Below are 20,020 nucleotides of genomic sequence, written 5' to 3'. Positions count from 1 at the left end.
TGTGTGTGTGTGTGTGTGTGTGTTTGTCCCCCCAACATCACTTGACAACCGATGCTGGTGTGTTTACGTCCCTGTAACTTAATGGTTCGCAAAAGAGACCGATAGAATAAGTACTAGGCTTACAAAGAATAAGTCCTGGGGTCGATTTGCTCGACTAAAGGCGGTGCTCCAGCATGGCCACAGTTAAATGACTGAAACAAGTAAAAGCGTAACAAACAACTTTCAATATATTCCTTATATTTTGTCTTTTACAGATGTTTGCCAGAGTAAATGTAAAAAAACGAAGGGAGATCACTGATGTAGACGAAGGATGACCCAGGGGAGGTCACTCTACTTTTTTTTTTTTTTAACCCTAAACTGAAAATATTTTTACGCGAAGTTAATAAAGAACGAAGTTGTTGTTGTTAAGCAACAAGACGGGTGAGGGTGATTAGGTGATGGTCTAGGGCAGGAGACCCCAGACATTGGAAAAAAAAAACTTTGGTCGTCTTGTTGTAGTCGAGGGCTCTTCGTTGACGCCCTACACCACCCTCGAAGTCGCTGGAAATGGAGATCTCCAGGTCCAAATTCTTGAACGGCTGCTGTTGCTGTTGTTAAAATTGAAGATTAGCTCTGATTGACTTAATCAAAGACATTCCACCCACGATAATTCTAGATTACTTTAAAATAAACACATAATCCAAAACCTCCATGCTTTTCTAACGGTAGGGTGGGATTTAGAAGAGGCTTTGCTACTAAGCACCCGTGTCACGGTTATGTATGTATGTATGTATGCATGCAGGCACGTAGCCACGGTGGGGCTATGGGGTGCTCGGAACCCCCACTTAGAATCTCAGCCCATCCTTCCACCAGTATGAGAATTTATTTTATCAACTTTTGAAATTGTCGCAATATCTTATTTCTTTACTACCCACAAGGGGCTTTAAACACAGAGGGGACAAACAAGGACAGAGAAAGGGATTAAGTCGATTACATCGACTCCAGTGCAAAACTGGTACTTATTTGATCGACCCCAAAAAGGATGAAAGGCAAAGTCGACCTCGGCGGAATTTGAACTCAGAACGAAGCGGCAAACGAAATACCTATTTCTTTACTACCCACAAGGGGCTAAACACAGAGGGGACAAACAAGGACAGACAAACGGATTAAGTCAATTATATGGACCCCAGTACGCAACTGGTATTTAATTTATCGACCCAGAAAGGATCGCACGCACCAGTGCGACTTTGTCCTTGCAACAATTTCAAAAGTGGTTGAAATTGTCGGAATACCTGATGTCGCTAAAGATGCAATAAATTGAATTTCTTTTGATTTCGTAGTTACAGTGATGTGAAGAAAACCTGGGTAAATTAGAGGAGCTGTTTGTTGTAGCTGTAATTATTGTGGCAGAATTGGCTGCTGCTGACCCGGTCATCAAGTGTTGAATTAAGGAGTGGCTGACGCTGGGGTCAGTTGTTGGTGTTGTTGTTGTGGTTGTGATGGTGGTGGTGGCGACGGCGGCGGTCGTGCTGGTGATTGTCCTTGTTGCTGTAGTTAGAGATTGATGGTAGTAACTGGCAGAATTGCTAGCAAGTCGGGCGAAATGCTTAGCGGTATTTCGGCTGCCGTTACGTTGTGAGTTCAAATTCTGCCGAGGTCGACTTTGCCTTTCATCCTTTTGGGGTCGATAAATTAAGTAGTCAATTTAATGTTATTGAGGAACGCATACTTCGAAAAGCTTGCGGGTCCCAACATGGTTCCGGGTTTAGCCCCACTGCGTGGCACCTTGGGCAAGTGTCTTCTACTATAGTCTCAGGCCAATGAAAGCCTTGTGAGTAGATTTAGTAGACAGAAACTGAAAGAAGCCCATCATATATATATGAATGTGTGTGTATATGTTTGTGTGTCTGTGTTTGTCCACCACAACATCGCGTGACAACCGATGCTGGTGTGTTTACGTCCCCCGTAACTTAGTGTTTCGACAAAAGGGGCAGAGGATTGATTTGCTCAACTAAATGCGGTGCACCAGCATGGCCACAATCTAAAGCAAGTAAAAGAATAAAAGAAGAATGGAGAAAACCAAACCAAATGCGAGTCTGACCTGTAAGCCTATCAACCAACAGGATCACCATTTTGTTTAATGAGGGAAAATTTGAAGTTATGTGCTTTGGAAAAGGGATTCTGTTTGCTCACATAGTAATTATTGACAAGAATCTCAGTTGAAGATGTGAGCATCGACAATAAAGTCAATATGGCTCACTGGATCAGCTCCTGAATCCTCAAAACTTTGCTGTCCAGAGAGTCAGATGTCATTGTTCCAACCTAAAATACAGCTGACCCTTCATGTGGGGTCACCTCATACCAAACAAAACATTTTGAGAATTGAATGAAAATTAAAAGGCATGATTGATCTTGATTATTGGGACCACCTTAAAATATTGGAACTTGATTCTCTCCAGCACTGCTGTGAGCGCTACACCATTTGTACAAACAACATGGAGAGTATTCCACCAGCATACACCTTAACATCAAATTCAGAATTCATCCAAGGCTGGGGGCCAAGTGCCCTATGACCCTTACAAAATTCAGGATCACAACACATAAATTCACTGCAACACAATTTCTTTTCCTCAACAGGCCCTGCTCTATTTAACGTTAATCCCAAAACAAATCAAAAACGAAAAGATCCCACTTCAGATGAAACCTGGACAAATTTCTTCAAGGGATCCCAGATAAGCCTCCTATATCTGGATACATCTCAATCAACAACTCCCTACATGAGTGGGACCTACCACAAAACACAACTTAAAAATGACTAAACGGATTCTATTAGGGGATGCTATTTTCTCCTATACTACAAAAAAATCTCTTTTAGCCCCCAAAATGCATATACTAAAACTTTTTTCCACGGGTATATGGTGTAGTGATTAAGAGTGCGGGCTACTAACCCCAAGATTCTGAGTTTGATTCCAGGCAGTGACCTGAATAATAATAATGATAATAATAATAATAATAATAATAATAATAATAATAATGATAAGAATAATAATGATAATAATAATGATAATAATAATAATAATAATAATAATAATAATAATAATAATAATAATAATAATAATAATAATAATAACAACAACAACGAAAAATACCTTAGGAATGAGAACCCAGAAATTTCCCCATGACACCTGATGAAGGCTGGAGGGTATATCAGCCGAAATGTGTGTTGACAACAAACAAGGACAAATATCCGTCAAATGTAAATAATGTAAAACCTTATTTTATAAAAAAGACCCAAAGCAACATGTGACTCTTTAATTTCCCTTCTTTTTCACTTTTATATAAATCATAAATGCCAAATGCATCTTCGGAATACGTACACCAACGTCATTTTAGTTATGATACAAAAATGCTTATTCAGTAAAAACATGTTGTTATATTTTTATTCTTTATACAAACACATCAAATATAATTATTCTCTACTAATGTTAAAACATTAAACTTGTTTTAATTACACAATATGTGCATGCGTGTGCGTGTGTATGAATATATGTGTGTGTATATAAGAACATTTGGCTGCATTTTCAGTATTTTTCATATATATATATATATATATATATACATATATGCTTGTTAAATGCTCGAAATACGAGACTAGAAAAACAGTCAACAACTGATGAAGGGTCGTTCTTTGTGTTGTTTGTCTTGTTTTCCATTTGTGTCTTTTGTTGTTCAAAAGAATAGTTCATGTTCCATGTACTCGTGCTTCGTATTTTTTTATTGTACACGTTTCGTGACGTCCTGTGCCCACATATGCATATATATATATATATATACACACACACACACATATATTATTATTATATGATTGAACACCACACATCTTTTTCCAAGTAAGTTTTATCTATATATATGTATACATATATCTACACATATATATATATATATATATATATATATATATACACACACACATATATATATATACATACATGTATATATATATACACACACACACATGCATATATATATATATGTATGTATGTATATGTATAAGGCACAATAAATAATCATTTGCGAGCTGGACTGAAGTCTTTGTAGGGTCTCACAGCAGAATAAGGCCGAGAGGGGGGGATAATGAGAGGAAAGGGAGTGTGTGGCTGGGGGTGGGATGTGTGCAAGGGAGACAACAACCACTTTCAGTCTATTTCTCATCCTACCACTCCCGATGCTCCCCATTCTTTAAACCCCCAAAGAAAGCTATTAACCCACCAACAATCAGATCCTTCAACTGACCAACACTTCCCCTCCCAAATCATTACCTTCACTCCCTCGCTATCTCTCTCTCTCTCTCTGTCTCTCCCTCTCTCACACACACACACACACACTATATCTTCCATGAGATAAATATAGCATAAATTATAATGACAAATTATAATAACATAAATTATGATAATAAACCATGATGACATAAATTATGATGGAAGATTTTCATTTATGTATGAACACTTTGAAATGAAAGGTTTCCTACCAAAACAAATGGTGGACTTAGACAGATTGGTATCAAAATGATTAATAAAGTGCAGTACCAGGTTCAATTCTTCCCCTGGGTAAAGGGTAGATAACATAACACCATGTTAATGTATTTTGCCTCACAGATCCTAAAAACTGTAAGAATCACCAGGAAATGAAATTCTCATTGAAGTCTGCAGTAATAGGGTCTTAGATTTTAGCCCCAGGCAGCAATTGGGGAGAGGGTAGTCAATACCCTCAACCTCAGTAGTTCATTGGTACATTGTTGACCCTGAAAGGCTAAAGAGTAAAGTTGACCTTTAGTGGCATTCAAACTCAACCAGAAGAATTACAGGTGGGCATTTTGTCCAGGTAACAATTCTGGCAGTGTATCACCTTGAAGACTTCAAGAGACAGACAGTACCACCACAACAACAATAAACCAGAAGGAACCCAGTAAATTCTTCATCCCAAAGAAGGCCAGAAAGCTGCAAAATACACAACTCCGTCTTCTACATAGGACGAAACATAATCAACATGGAGATTTTTTGCAGAAGCCTTCCTTACTTCATAAAGGAAACCATAACGAGATACGGAATGTCTTTGCCAATAATTCTTTTCCTGCTTGGAATTCCAGATGGCACTAACAAAGGAATTGTCTCCATTGTTGAAGAATTTAACATAAATCAATGTCAGTTTGTTGTTGATCTGTTTCTTCAGCTCAAAGACGAAGTTGTCAAGAGTGATGCCTAACCAAGACACCGTTTTAATGCCAGGCTCTTCTGTTTTGGCATAAACGGAAGAGACCACAAGGCAATCATCAATTGATACCAAAGACTGAATGGTTAAATGCCATCCATTCTTCTTCAGTTCACTGATTCTAGCAAGATGTTCTTCTGGACTTTGGTGAGTATAAACCTTCTGACAAACAACATTTACATTTTCAAACACAATCAGAAAATTCAAGTGGCCCTCATGACAATAGGTCTCTAATAGTTTCACAGAGAAACCGAGGTCACATTGTTTACTTACAACAATATCCACATTATCAACCGAAACATCAAGACACACAAGCGACTGGTTAGCATTACTATGACTACTACTACTCCTATGCCATACTGTGTTAAAATAGGTTTTGCTGCCGAGTTGATGGCTGCTTAACCAGTGAAGGCTATAACTCAAAGACATCATCATATCAACATGTGCCTGCAGGAGATCATGAGGAATTATAATGGTAACGACTTGTTTACCATCTTCGGTCGATATATTTAATGAAGAATCACTGAGAGGCTTCCCTTCGTGCCATAATGGTAAGCTAGGAATCACACTGAGACCGTACCTCATCAACCCATTGAGGTCCATGTCTTTAGACCAGGCATTAAACAACAAGACCCAAGTAAGTCCAGACTTATCATGCATCACAGTACATGATGTTCCCTCCATTGCTCCAGTATGGCCCCACGAACAGCCATTATCTTCCACCTCTAAGCCAAATCCATACCATTCATCACCATTCTCATATTCAGGACGGTTGAGCATCATTTGAACGGTTTCCCCTTCTAGCAGTTTGGACTGATTCTCAAACAAACAATTGAATAACTGGAGTACATCACTGGCATTGGCCACCCAGCCTCCATACGATTCCGCTCCATCCATTTGTACCAGACTCGAATTTGGAAGTGTCCATCCTTGGAAAGTTTGGGGTTTTCTCAGTTCCAGCCAAGATTTGTGGAAATAATTCACCTGGAATACAGAAGAACAAAGACACAGGGTTATACATTTTGGTAAAGAATCACAAAGTTTAGAGGTTTAAGGCTGTCATCAAACCAACCCAGGAGGAAGGAGTGGACTGTGGTGGTTAGAGAGGAAGAAGAGAGATATATGAGGAGGAGGATGAGAAAAAGAGAGGGGGAAGTGGAGCAAAAGATGGGCAGAGAGAGATGAGGAGATGAAGAGAGTAGTAATGGTGGTGGTGGTGGTGGTGGTGGTAGTGGTAATAATAGTAGCAGAAGGAGGAATAGTTTTAGTTGTTCATTTCCAGGTCAGTTCTGATCAAACAGAAATATGAACAAAGACGTCCCAGCAATGACCATCTCATCTTTTTCATATTTTCTACTCTAGGCACAAAGTCCGAAATTTCTTTGGGGAGGTTGGGGGTTACGCAACTGGTACTGAATTTATCGACCCTCGAAAGGATGAAAGACAAAGTTGACCTCAGCAGAATTTGAACTTAGAATGTAAAGACAGACGAAATACTGCTAAGCATTTCGTCCGGCATGCTAACGTTTCTGCCAGTTCTCTGCCTTTATATAATGCTATAGAAATATTCAGCTTCACACAGTCAGAGTATATTCCTTCTTCATGTTTGAAAGACCCCATGGAGGAATTACCATTCCAACTAAAGACAAGACTACATACCTCATCATTGCTAATAACACCACAAGTGTTATTATGTCCAGTTGTCATGTTGGTTATATTGACATTCTGCAGAATTTCTTTGAGGAATTCTGTGTATGGCTTCTGTTCCACTTTCTCAATAACTTTACCAAGAATCAAATAACCCAGGTTGGAATAACTGTGCCGTTTACCTGTAAAGTAAGACTTGTAAAGTAATAAAATGTAAACAGTCCACAAGGTTTGTCCCCTCAACCATCAAATTTTTTGAACTTATGAAAGGTTGAGAAATTAAACAAATTAATCTTGAGCATTCCTTTGTTGTTGCTGCTGTTGATGATGATGATGACGATGATAACTACAACTTGACAAGTTAGTAAAGATATAAATTAGTTACAGTTTGTGCATCAATTGTTTAACTCCATTTCTGGCCGAGTAGGATCAAAAGCCATCCAGCCAGGACCATCACATTCCATTTTTTTTCTTTGTGTCTCAGAATAAATTATTCCATGAGACTTTCTTTTTCTTAGCTGACAAAGCATTGTAATTTAAGGATGGTTTAGTCATCATTTCTACCCAATCAAGGAAACATGTAGAAGATTTTGGCCAGTGGCACGTAAAAAGCACAATCCGAACATGGTCGATGCCAGTCCCAACTGGGTCCTGTGCCAGTGGCACATAAAAAGCACCATCTGAACGTGGCTGATGCCAATGCTGTCTGACTGGCTCCCATGCTGGTGACACATAAAAGCACCCACTACATTCTCTGAGTGGTTGGCGTTAGGAAGGGCATCCAGCTGTAGAAACCGTACCAGATCAGATTGGAGCCTGGTGCAGCCTCCTGGCTTGCCAGTCCTCAGTCAAACCGTCCAACCCATGCCAACTTGGAAAACGGACGTTAAACGATGATTATGATGATGATGAAGCATAAAATGAGAGTCTAGCAAAATAAAAAGAAACAAAACCATTCCAATCAATTTTTTGTTTGTTTCAAGAAATTGCCGGTGGGTAAATTGTAATTACCTGGGGGTAAATTGTAATTACCTGGAGTAAATTGTAATTGCCTGGGGGTAAATTGTAATTACCTGGAGTAAATTGTAATTTTTTGCTCATCATAAAACGTAAAAGTTTATCTTCTGAAGACATTTCCTTGTTCTTGAAGATATTATCTAAGTTCCAGAAGACAGCGTCGCCCACTTGGTCTCGATCCCATCCGGCGCTGTGCTGCAAAAGATGTTTCACTGTAATCTGGTTGAGACGATGATCTCCTTTAGAAGTGGATTTATAATTGTTCAAAATACCTGCAACAAAAAAAGGTATTAGAATATCTTTTAGCTTTTACTTGTTTCAGCCATTAGACTGTGGCCGTGCTGTAGCACCACCTTCAAGGATTTTTAGTTGACAGACTTGACCCTAGTACTTCTTTAATTTTAAGTCTGGTACTTTTTCTATCGGTCTCTTTTGCTGAACTGCTAAGTCATGGGGACAAAAACACACCAACACCAGTTGTCAAGCAGTGGTGAGGGACATACACACATAAAGGGCTTCTTTCAGTTTCCGTCTACCAAATCCACTCACAAGGCTTTGGTTGACCCGAAGCTATAGTAAAAAACGTTTGTCCAAGGTGCCATGCAGTGGGACTGAACTTGAGACCATGTGGCTGGGAAGCAAACTTCTTACCTCACAGTCTCACCTGTGCCTTTCAAAGGAAATCTATTTTAGAAACTTCAGAAGTGCAGGCGTGGATGTGTGGTGAGAGGTTGGCTTTCCAGCCATGTGGTTACAGTTTCAATTTCACTGCATGCCACTTTGAGTAAGTGTCTTCTCCTATATGGCCTTGGGACAGTTAAAGCCTTGTGAGTGGATTTGGTAGATGAGAACCGAAGGAAACCTTATATATATATATATGTATATATATTATATATAAGGGCTTAGTAAAATAAATTACTTTGCCACATACTGAACTCATTAGAAATAGCAGCTAAAGAAATTTCTTCAGCCATTTCTAATACTTAAAGAAGATCTCTCTCAGATAGTGTTTACCTAAACTAACTCACAAAAGTATGGGGGAAAAAACATTAAAAAATCAAGTGCAAAGGTTATTTGAGAACGTACATTTCTAGATTAGTCAATTCGACATTTCTTTCTTCAGCTCAGAATTCCTTGAATCGGATTTGGGAACACTGAAAGTCGGGAGCATACCCTTTCGGCTTCTAATCACCTCTAGAATTCTGCTCGAACTAAAAGTGCTATCAAATTCGAATATGCAAGCGAAGAATTTCTGCTCTCCCCTCTCCACCAGCGTGGGTTAAAATTGACAAACACCATGTATTAACGGTGAAAACCGCAGCATTTAGCAGAGAAAGATGAATTATAATTTCAACAATTGAGGGTAAAATTAATTAATTATTAATCAATTTCACTTATTTTACTAAGCCCTTATATATAATGTAATATTTTGAATTCGCCTATAATGGTCCCTTTACATACTGAATACTAGGTGAAATTGATTAATAATTAATTAATTTTACCCTCAATTGTTGAAATTATATATATATATATATATATATATATATATATATATTATATATATATATACAAGGGGAAGTCAAAAATTATCCGCACTTTCACCATAACATATCTTTATTATTGTCACTCTGCCTTCAGCGCATGCATGCTTACAGTTGGTACTATTGTGGTCATGTGACTGAAGTTTGAGCGTGATCACGCCATTTTTCTTTCTGGCTTTACAGTGTAAAGCCTGGCTGCTCCAATAGCAACGTGCACCAAAGAAGAACAAAGAGAAGTGATCTGATTCCTCTGGTCGGAAGGTGTGTCAGGTGCTGAAATTCAAAGGAGGCTTTTAGTACAAATACAGGGACAGTACACTACCGTGTGGAAGTGTGTATGAGTGGAGTGAGAAGTTTAAAAGTGGCCGGACAAGCGTAATGTGCACGAAGAGGGAGCAGGACGCCCGTCCACCTCCACCACTGACGAGAAGATTCAGCAAGCTTGAGAGATGGTAAATGGTGAACCGTTTCACCATTACCATCTCTCTCACATCACTGCTCTTTGTTCTTCTTTGCTGCACATTGCTAATGGAGCGGCCATGCTTACACTGTAAAGCCAGAAAGAAAGATAGAGCAATCAGGTTCAAACTTCAGTCACATGACTATAATAGTACCAACTGTAAGCATGCATGTGCTGAAGGCAGTGTAACAATAATAAAGATATATTATGGTAGAAATGTGGATAATTTTTGACCTCTCATATATGTATGTGGCACGAAAAAAGCACTCACTACATTCTCGGAGCGGTTGCCGTTAGGAAGGGCATCCAGCTGTAGAAACTCTGCCAGATCAAGGTTGGAGCCTGGTGCAGCCATCTGGTTCACCAGTCCTCAGTCAAAATTGTCCAACCCATGCTAGCATGGAAAGCGGACGATATGATGATGATGATATATATATATATATATATATATATATATATACATGCATAGATACATATAAACATAAATACAAAGAGATATCATCATCATTTAATGTCCCTTTTCCCATTCTGGCATGGGTTTGGCAGTTTGACAGGAACCAACAACCCACAGGGAGCTGTGCTGATTCCTGATGTCTGTTTAGCATGGTCTTTATGGCTGGATGATGTCCTTCCTAATGCCAACCACTTTGCAAAGTGGACTGGCAGCTTTTTTCATGTGTGGCACCGACTCTAGTCAGATAAGCATGATTTGTGTGTGTGTGTGTGTGTGTGTGATAAATACCAGGCTTAAAAAATAAGTACTGGAGTCAATTCATTTGACTAAATATTGAAGGCAGTGCCCCAGCAGGGTCACAGTCCCATGACTGAAACAAGTAAAAGACAAAAGACGAAAGAAAAATATCGTTTTCTACTCTAGGCACAAGGCCTGAAATTTTGGGGAAGGTGGGGCAGTCCATTAGATTGACCCCAGTATGCAACTGGTACTTAATTTATCAACCCCAAAAAGATGAAAGGCAAAGTCAACCTCAGTGGAATTTGAACTCAGAACGTAAAAACAGATGAAATACCGCTAAGTATTTCGCCCGACATGCTAACGTTTCTGCCAGTTCCACCACCTTAACAAAAGAAAAATATTAAAAACAAAACAATCAGTGAGTATTTCACAATTCTGACTTACCTTTTGGTCCAAAGACTTTGGCAGACAATTCCAGCTTCTTTTGCTGCCAAAGAACCAGAATGCCAATGGCTGTTAAAGTTTTACTAATACTTGCTATACGGAACACAGAATCTGGGTGGACCTTTCGGTCGAGGCTTGCCATTCCATAACCTGGAATATTACAAATATTTTTAAAATTTCAAAAAACGTAACAAAATGGCCCTAATGATTCATCTGTCCTCTTAAAGGGTTCGTTTTTAATTTTGTGGAATAACTATAGTTTAATTATTAGCCAGCCCCCAAATCCTGCAACACCATATCTGATGGCATCAAAGACATACAGGTGCATTAGACGCACCTCAATTTCAGCAGAGCATATTCAAGAAAAAATTACAGTTCTATATTTAAGAGATGAGGAATTATGTACATTATTTACAATATTTATATTTGACGGATATTTGTCCTCATCTTGTTTGTCGTTAACACAATGTTTCAGGTGATTTGGGGAAATTTCGAACCAGGATTCTCATTCCTAAGTTATTTTTTGACATCATTATTAATATTATTATTATTATTATTATTATTATTATTCAGGTCACTGCTTGGAATCAAACTCGGAATCTTGGGGCTAGTAGCCCACGCTCTTAACCACTACACCATATGTCCGTGGGCAATTACAGAGTGAATTTTAGGGCATATAAACCCAACATTTTTGTATCCTTCCTTAATACCGGTTCCCATATGCTACTCATATCTGCACTCGGTCTGCTTAGGTGGTTGTCGTGTCCTAGCATATGTGCTGCTTCTTTTAGTTTTCGTATTTTCCAGTGGTGTTCTCTGTCTATTATTTTAACTTCATCCCACAGAGGGAGGTGGTCTCCATTTTTCCATACATGATCAGCTATACCCTATTTTTCAACATCTCGTGTCACAGCTTTACGATGTTACTCTACCCTTATTTTGAGGGGACGGCATGTCTCGCCTTTGTATAACCTACCACAACTGCAGTCTTTGGTCTAATAATAATAACAATAATAATAATAATAATAACGTTGAAAAATACCCTAGGAATGAGAACCTAGGTTTGAAATTTCCCCAAGACATATGATGAAGGCTGGAGAGTATATCAGCCGAAACGTGTTAACAAGAAACAAGATGAGGGCAAATATCCATCAAATGTAAATAATGTAAATAATAAACAAGAAAAAATTATTTGGTGCCTTAAAGCTTAGGGGAGGTCAAACTTCACATATAGGATCTGGTGTGATTTTCAGAGAGACTTTTGGAGAAAAAGTGGGTTGTATGAGAATATTAAGGGTCCCCAGGCATAACTGTTTACCAGGTCTTTTTGAATGTATGTTTTAGTAGAATTAACATTCAGAGTTCCGGGCCCTTGGGCAGTGCCTGATTGACCAATGGCTCAGTCCACCCTTGGTTGTATGCCATCAAACAGTAAGTTCTACTAGGTTACATGGTCCTAGTGGCAGGAGACCACACCTGACCACACAACAACCTCTGCAGGCCTTGTGGCTATAACAACCAGAATAAAGACATTAGTCTCTAATAAAGACCAAAATAAAGATTGTTAGTCTTTATTTTTAGCACAAGGCCAGCAATTTTAGCCGGAGGGGGTTACTCAAGGGTTTTGCTCCACTACCCTACCAGTTCTCAATTGGTGCTTTATTTTATTGATCTCCCAAGGGATAAAATGCATAGCTAACATTGGCAGGAATTGAACCCAGAACATAAAGAGCCAAAACAAAGTCCATGCGGGACTTTCTACAATGCTTGACTGACTCTAATAATTCAGCCAATCGGCTGATCATAATACTAATGTATATGTATATGTATGTGTGTCTGACTTATATGTATGTGTGTAGGTTATATATGTGTATGTTTGTAAGTAACTTATGTGTGTGTGTGTTACTTGTAAAATGTTCTCATGATCTGACCTTGTCTGTAAATCTGCTCTCCCTTATAACTTAGGGCCACAGCAGCCCCTGGGATTCCTTGTTCTTTCATAAAGTTTACAATAATATCATCAAACTGCTTCATATAGATCGGTGGTGCTTCAGTTGGTGAGACTGGCAGAGAATCTGAAAAGAGAAGACGAAAGGGTTTTGCAGTTTTAAGACAATTTTCAGGTCAGCATTCGACAGGGGAGCTACTACAATGTAAGGGCAAGTTTGAGGGTGAGGTGAGGGTTATCTAACACTGAATATTCTTTGGGGAAGGGCAAGTTACCAAATAAACCCACCTCTTGCATAACGAGAAGATCTGTCAGGGAATTAATCATGGGTTATCTCATAGCTTTGAGATATCGATGATGTGTTTGTTTATCTGTAGAATGGTGTTGTAGGATAGGTGTGAGAGGCTGGATCTGGCTGGTTTGAACACAAAATGGAGGGAATATTTGGGTTGATATGGTTGGTTTGAACGTTAAAGGGTTAATGAATTAAACAGATTTTTTTTTCTTTGGAATGCATTATGTTGTGCTTGAAAAGACAACCCATCACGCCGAGCAAAATTGCAGTCGTGGCAGATACTGGTGTCACACAAATGGCACCCGTGCCGGTGGCATGTAAAAACACCCTGGTCTCATGCAAATGGCATTTGTGTCGGTGGCATGTAGAAGTATGCATTACACTCTTGGAATGGTTGGTGTTAGGAAGGGCATCAACTTGTAGAAAAACCATGCTGAATCAGACTGGAGCCTGGTGTGGACTTCCAGCATGCCAGCCTGGTCAAACCGTCCAACCCATGCCAGCATGGACAATGGACGTTAAATGATGATGATGATGATGATGATGATGATGGTGGTGATGATGATGGTGGTGATGATGAATATTCACTGCTGAAATTGGGATGTACCTTATGTGGGTGTTCTTTCTTACCTTGACTTAAATTTTCAGATGCCATTTAAAGATCTTCATTTAATTTCCTCAAAATTTATTTCAGACTGGTGGAGTGGTGGACAAAAAAAAAAATGTTTTGTAGTATTTAGTTATGTCACTTTACATTCAGAGTTCAAATCCTGCTAAAGACCACATTGCCCTTTTAATCTTCCAGGTGGTGGAGGGGAGGGGTTAATTGGCTAAACCCTCTCTTTCTCTTTCAAAACAGGTGCTCTTGTGCCAATGTTAAAAATAAACATGTCTACCTGTCTATCTGCTTGTGTGTGTGCATGTGTGTGTGTAACCAAGTCAGTTTATTAACTGACATGTGAAGAGTCTCAAGGATGAATTCCTGGTATTTCGTTTTCCTAGTCCTAACATCCTTGGGCAGCAGTGACCCCCTGGCCTTACAAATTTGTCCCACTTCCTGAAGGTGTTTAGGTACCAGAAATCCTAAACAAAAAACTGAAGCTTCAGGTATGTTTCCTTTGATCAAAGAGAGAAACGTGAGATTCATAATTGAAAATGGTAAGACAACATGTAAAAGGCACCCGAGCCAGTGGAACATGAAAGGCACCCAGCATACTCTGTGGAGTGGTTGGCATTGAGAAGGGTATCCAGTCATAGAAACCAAGTCAAAACTGACCGGAGCCTGGTGCGGCTTTCTGGCTACCGGTTCCACTACGTCTTTCCCATGCCAGCATGGGAAACAGACGATATGTGATGAAGATGCACCATGGTCAAAATTGTTTTTAACTCTTTCTATTCTTGACACAATGCCAGCAATCTTCAGGGGAGGGCAAATCGATTACATTGACCTCAGTACTTCGTTGGTTTTTATTTTATCAATCTTAAAAGATTGAAAGGCAAAGTCGACCTTCGCGTAATTTGAACTCAGAACGTAAAGCGCTGGAAGAAATCTCGCTAAGCTTTTTGTCCCACTTAGCTTACGATTCTACCAGTTCGTCGCCTTACCATGGGTGAACCTTTAGGTGCTGTTGACAACAAAAGCTCTATAGAAACGTATACGACGGGGGAGAGGTATGGTTTAATGTTTAATGTGTAACAAATGAGTGTTTCATAGGTTTACAAGACTGGATCTCACGGCTTAGAGGGGACAAGGCCCAACCCAGAAGAGGTTACACCGAACTTCAGAAGATAAAAACAAACAACAAAAAACAAAACCCGAAGTTGGCTGAGGTGGGTCAGGTAATTCTCAAATCCATTTCAATAAGGTTATTTAGCAGTCATTCAGCTCAACACATGTTGTTGTTATTAACCCCGAATGGAAATGACCCCTTGATAAATGATATTCTAGCTATGGTTGCCTGGTCTTTTATTCGGACAAACTGCATTTTGAACTACAACCATTATGCAATGAGGTATTTTATTCGAACACGATAGAGTATAATTTAAGGGTAATTTTGACTGCTATTTCTAACAGGTGGAGTGACTCTACCCCACGTACAGCTTCAGTTGGCCCTGCAGTTCCAAAGACTCGTAATACACGAGAAACGAATTAATCAGGAAATGCATGTCAAATTATGGACAAGTCCACCGAAACTTTATCGCCCATCATTAATAGACAGGTCATAATATGCCGGTGAAGTTAAGCAGGCCGAAACTTCGACGTCACTATCAACACTATTCTTGTTAAAGATAATAAATATTTACTCTACAAAAAGTATCGAGTAATCTTAGTTTAATATAAAATTGTTTTTATTTTAATTTGACATAAAAACATTAATATATATATATATATATATATATATATTATATATATATATATATATATATATATATTGTGTGTGTGAGTGAGAGAGAGGTACTAACCCCTAAAAAAAGGTCCAATTTAATCTTACCCCCTCCAAATTACGGGAACCTGCTTTGTGTTCACGAGATCGTAAAATTCCGCGCCTGTGGATATTACACGATACAATAAAAAGGATTTAACATTGTTATATATATACATAGGTTTATATATACAAATATACATGTGTGAAAATAGGAACGAAGCTGCTTTGGCGAAAATCGGGCGGAAAAAGTTAATTTGTGAAGAAATTTGTTTTTAAAGAGGAAACTCAAAATCTTTTGTTGATAAACAACAGTCTGATGATAGGGGAGGCAGAGTTATGTCCCTTGTTACTTAAAGGTACGTGGCTCGATAGATGGAATGTTCCATTCACGATTGTAACATTGTGTGTTCGATTCCCGGACCAGGCGGTGCGTGTTTTTTTAATTTTTTTACAAAATGTGATAACTTTGACATCAGGTATATGATATACATGTACATGCAACGTCGATTTGATGGCGGGGAGTCAGCTAACGTTTGATCACAATAAACAAATCATCTGCACAAGTTGTTCGGCAATAAATTGCAGAACGATCTTCTTCAAACTTGAGAGACTGCCATTAAATGGCTTTCACATCATTGCTTTATAGCTTTATATATGCTTTGGCATAATTACAGAAGTATTCCTTCATCTCGACTTTGTTTCCTCATAACTTTCTGAAACAAAAAAATAACGGATATTTTTCACGCAATTTTCTACCTCTGTAGCCAGTGGTAGGATTCAACATGGTCAGATGATCCACTACACTCACCACAGTTCCAAACAAGTATAATTATTTGGCACGGACGTGGCTGCGTGGTAAGCAGTTTGTTTCCCAGCCACATGGTTCCGGGTTCAGTCCCAGTTCATGGCACCTTGGACATATAACTTCTAGTGTTGCCCTCGGGCTAACTAAAGCCTTGTGAATGGACTTGGTAGACGGATACTATGTGGAAACACATCTTATATATATATATATATATATATATATATTATATATATATATATAGAGAGAGAGAGAGAGATAGAAAGAAAAAATGGGACAGAAGATGGTGGGGGGTGAGTAACGGGTTGCTCACCTGAATGGCATGTTATTCCAATTTTTGTGGAGGAAGTTGGTAGTGGTGGGCCAGAGAACACCTGAGATCTCGACAGCGACTCGACTCAAGCTAATAGCGGCCGGTCAGATAGATAGATATTTCTGTGTGAGTTAGAGGCTGAGAAACCAACTAAGGAATAGTACCTGTATATATGTATGTATCATCATCATCATCATCATCATCGTTTAACGTCCGCTTTCCATGCTGTCATGGGTTGGTCGATTTGACTTAGGACTGGCAAGCCAGAAGGCTGCACCAGGCTTCAATCTTGATCTGGCAGAGTTTCTACAGCTGGATGCCCTTCCTAGTGCCAACCACTCCGAGAGTGTAGTGGGTGCTTTTACGTGCCAGTCAGGCGGTACTGGCAACGGCCACGGAAAAATCGTGTTTTTTTTTTTTTTACGTGTCACCTGCTCACCGGCACAAATGCCAGTAAGGCGACGCTGGTAACAATCACGCTCGAATGGTGCTTTTTATGGGATTACTTTAGGTTTGTAGGCGCACTACCCAACCACACTTCCCAACCACATGGTTCCAGGTTCAGTCCCCCTGTGTGACACATAGGGCAAGTGTCTTCTACTATAACCTCTGGCCGACCAAAGCCTTGCGAGTGGATTTGATAGACGGAGAGTGAAAGAAGCCCGTCGTGTATATATCTATATATATATGTGTGTGTGTGTATGTGTGTGTCCACCGCTTGACAACCGATATTGGTGTGTTTATGCCCCCGTAATCTAGCGATTCGGCAAAGAGACCGATAGAATAAGTACTGGGCTTACAAAGAATAAGTTCTGGGGTCGTTTTGTTCGACTAAAGGCAGTGCTCCAGCATGGCCGCAGTCAAATGACTGAAACAAACAAAAGATTAAAATTGGAAGATGAAAAACAGAAACTAATAAAAGTGTATCTTTTATCTTTCATTTGTTTCATTCAGTGGAGTGTGGCCATGCTGGGGCACCAGCTTCAACGGTTTTCGTCGAACAAAACAACTCCAGCACTTAGTGTTTTGTCTTTTTTTTTTAGACCTGGTAGTTTTTTTTTTTTTTTTTTTTTTTTACCTGATCCAAAATGCCATGCAATGGGATCGAACCCCAAACCACATTCCTGCAAAACGAGCTTCTTGATAAGACATAATATAGAAGACTAATTATATAATATACAGGAGGAGATGGTCATGGCTGGCATACATTTCGATCTTAGGTCTGCTCGGTCATAGTAGACAAAAACGACGACACTAACTCAACTATTAAACAAAACATTGTATCGCCCCATTCGTTGCTCTTATCACACGACTAGTTTTCTCTCCTGTCTTCAACAGCAGATACTTCCATAGTTATCTCCCTTTGGCCATTCTATATTTCTCAAATTCTTTCAATATTTATTGTAACTTTTTTCACCCGTTTTTTTTTTTTTATAGTCATGAACTAAATAAACAAATTTAGGGGCCTGACCGGCCGCTATCAGCTTGAGTCGAGTCGCTGCCGAGATCTCAGGTGTTCTCTGGCCCACCACTACCAACTTCCTCCACAAAAATTGGAATAACATGCCATTCAGGTGTGCAAACCGTTACTCACCCCCCCATCTTCTGTCCCATTTTTTCTTTGTTTTCTTTCAATTAAATTGAGATTCAATCATTATGTAAATAAAACTACCGTAGTTTAACGTGTATAAGGAACCCCCTAAATTTAGGATTAAAATTTGGAAAAAAAATCCCCAGTTTTGTAAGGGATTATAATACCATCCATGCATAAGAAACTTCCATATTTTTTAAACTTAATTTTTGACAAAAATGGCTTCCTTATACACGTTAAAATACCGTAATTCATGATTGCATCTTCGAATATAGTTAACACACCCTTCACAAATCATTCATGTACACCTAATTTCTTTTGATTACAAAACATGGTACTTTGTCAAAGACCATCTCCATGACAACGAATACCAGCCGTAGTGGTTTACTTTGAGCCAATTATTTCTCCTCACAGAGAAGATTTGCACATGTGGTACCTCTTCTCAACACAACGCTCATAGAGCTGAACTGCATTTCACCTAAACTAGGTTTCTTCCTGATTGGTTCAGATGTGACTCTCCCTGTGGCCTTTGTTGTCTGGTCCAGTAACTTACATAACTCTATAATTTCTCCCCTTTAGAGGATATCCTTTACCCTTGTAGCAATTTCTAATGACACTGCCACACTAGTCATTGCATATGGCACTCTTTTGTATCACTCGATCTGCTATTCCCATGGCTGTCATGTATCTTATCTCATCACATATACTTTGGAGTAAAGATTGTTTGCCAACATAACATGGCATCCTGGTTTAGGACAAATGTTGCTGCAATTTAGCCACATGAGACATCGTCTCCAGCTGGCTATATGACACAATCTGTGTCATATTTTCAAACAAGGGAACCTAGCACCCCCACTCAGCTCAAAACATCTGTGTATCACGATTTCCAGGTTATTTCTCTTTTCATGCTGTGAGATTTACAAATAATAATTTTCTAATTTATAGATCAGTGACTAGTTGTCACTTTGAAAGCTATATATTTTGAACAGGAATTTGGCAGCGCCACCTCTAGCTGAATAATTATTCTGTGCTGATTAAGGGAAATAACGTGGAAATCGTGATAGACAAATGTTTTGAGCTGAGTGAGGGTGCTAGATTCCCTTGTTTGAAAATATAAGGACACAGATCATGTCGTATAGCAGCTGGAGATGATATCTCCTAGGGCTAAATTACAGCAACATTCGTCCTAAACCAGGACTGCCATGTTATGTTGGCAAACAATCTTTAATCTCAACAACTGTCCTTCATCAATCAGTAGTTTTCCCTGTCTTCATTTCCTTAATTGCTCTATCTACCATTCTGTTGTCAACTAGAATTACTGGCAATAAGCTGGCAGAAACATTAGCATGCCGGGCAAAATGCTCAGTGGTATTTCGTCTGCCGTTATGTTCTGAGTTCAAATTCTGCCGAGGTTGACTTTGCCTTTCATCCTTTCGGGGGTCGATAAATTAAGTACCAGTTATGCACTGGGGTCGATATAATCGACTTAATACCTTTTTCTGTCCTTGTTTGTCCCCTCTATGTTTATCCCCTTGTGGGCAATAAAGAAATAAGAATTACTGGTATCTCTGTAGAGCCAGAATGAAGTAGCCCTG

The 20,020-nt window shown here is 39.2% G+C and overlaps 1 protein-coding gene across 5 annotated transcripts in view; it reads right to left on the bottom strand.

Annotated features, from left to right (window-relative positions):
- Nucleotides 1-4,373: 4,373 nt before the first annotated feature.
- LOC115210556 overlaps nucleotides 4,374-20,020 on the bottom strand; it is a 96,001-nt gene continuing 80,354 nt past the window's right edge. For 2 of the 5 annotated variants that reach the window (XM_036502345.1, XM_036502346.1), the window contains exons 2-6: nucleotides 12,982-13,125; nucleotides 11,051-11,200; nucleotides 7,968-8,183; nucleotides 6,907-7,076; nucleotides 4,374-6,231 (exon numbers count right to left, since the gene is read on the bottom strand). In XM_036502345.1, the coding sequence (XP_036358238.1) occupies nucleotides 4,954-6,231; nucleotides 6,907-7,076; nucleotides 7,968-8,183; nucleotides 11,051-11,200; nucleotides 12,982-13,084 (1,917 nt within the window). In that variant the 5' untranslated portion in view covers nucleotides 13,085-13,125 and the 3' untranslated portion in view covers nucleotides 4,374-4,953. Of the gene's footprint in view, nucleotides 6,232-6,906; nucleotides 7,077-7,967; nucleotides 8,184-11,050; nucleotides 11,201-12,981; nucleotides 13,126-13,923; nucleotides 15,677-15,785; nucleotides 16,038-17,912; nucleotides 18,048-20,020 lie in introns of those variants that run through there. The other 3 variants (XM_036502344.1, XM_036502343.1, XM_029779158.2) reach the window with 3 other exon arrangements.

This window comes from Octopus sinensis, linkage group LG4, assembly GCF_006345805.1.
Source record: "Octopus sinensis linkage group LG4, ASM634580v1, whole genome shotgun sequence".
Classification (NCBI taxonomy): Eukaryota; Metazoa; Mollusca; class Cephalopoda; order Octopoda; family Octopodidae; genus Octopus; species Octopus sinensis.
The sequence above is the reverse complement of the archived record's forward strand: the minus strand, read 5'-3'. Positions and strand labels throughout refer to the sequence as shown.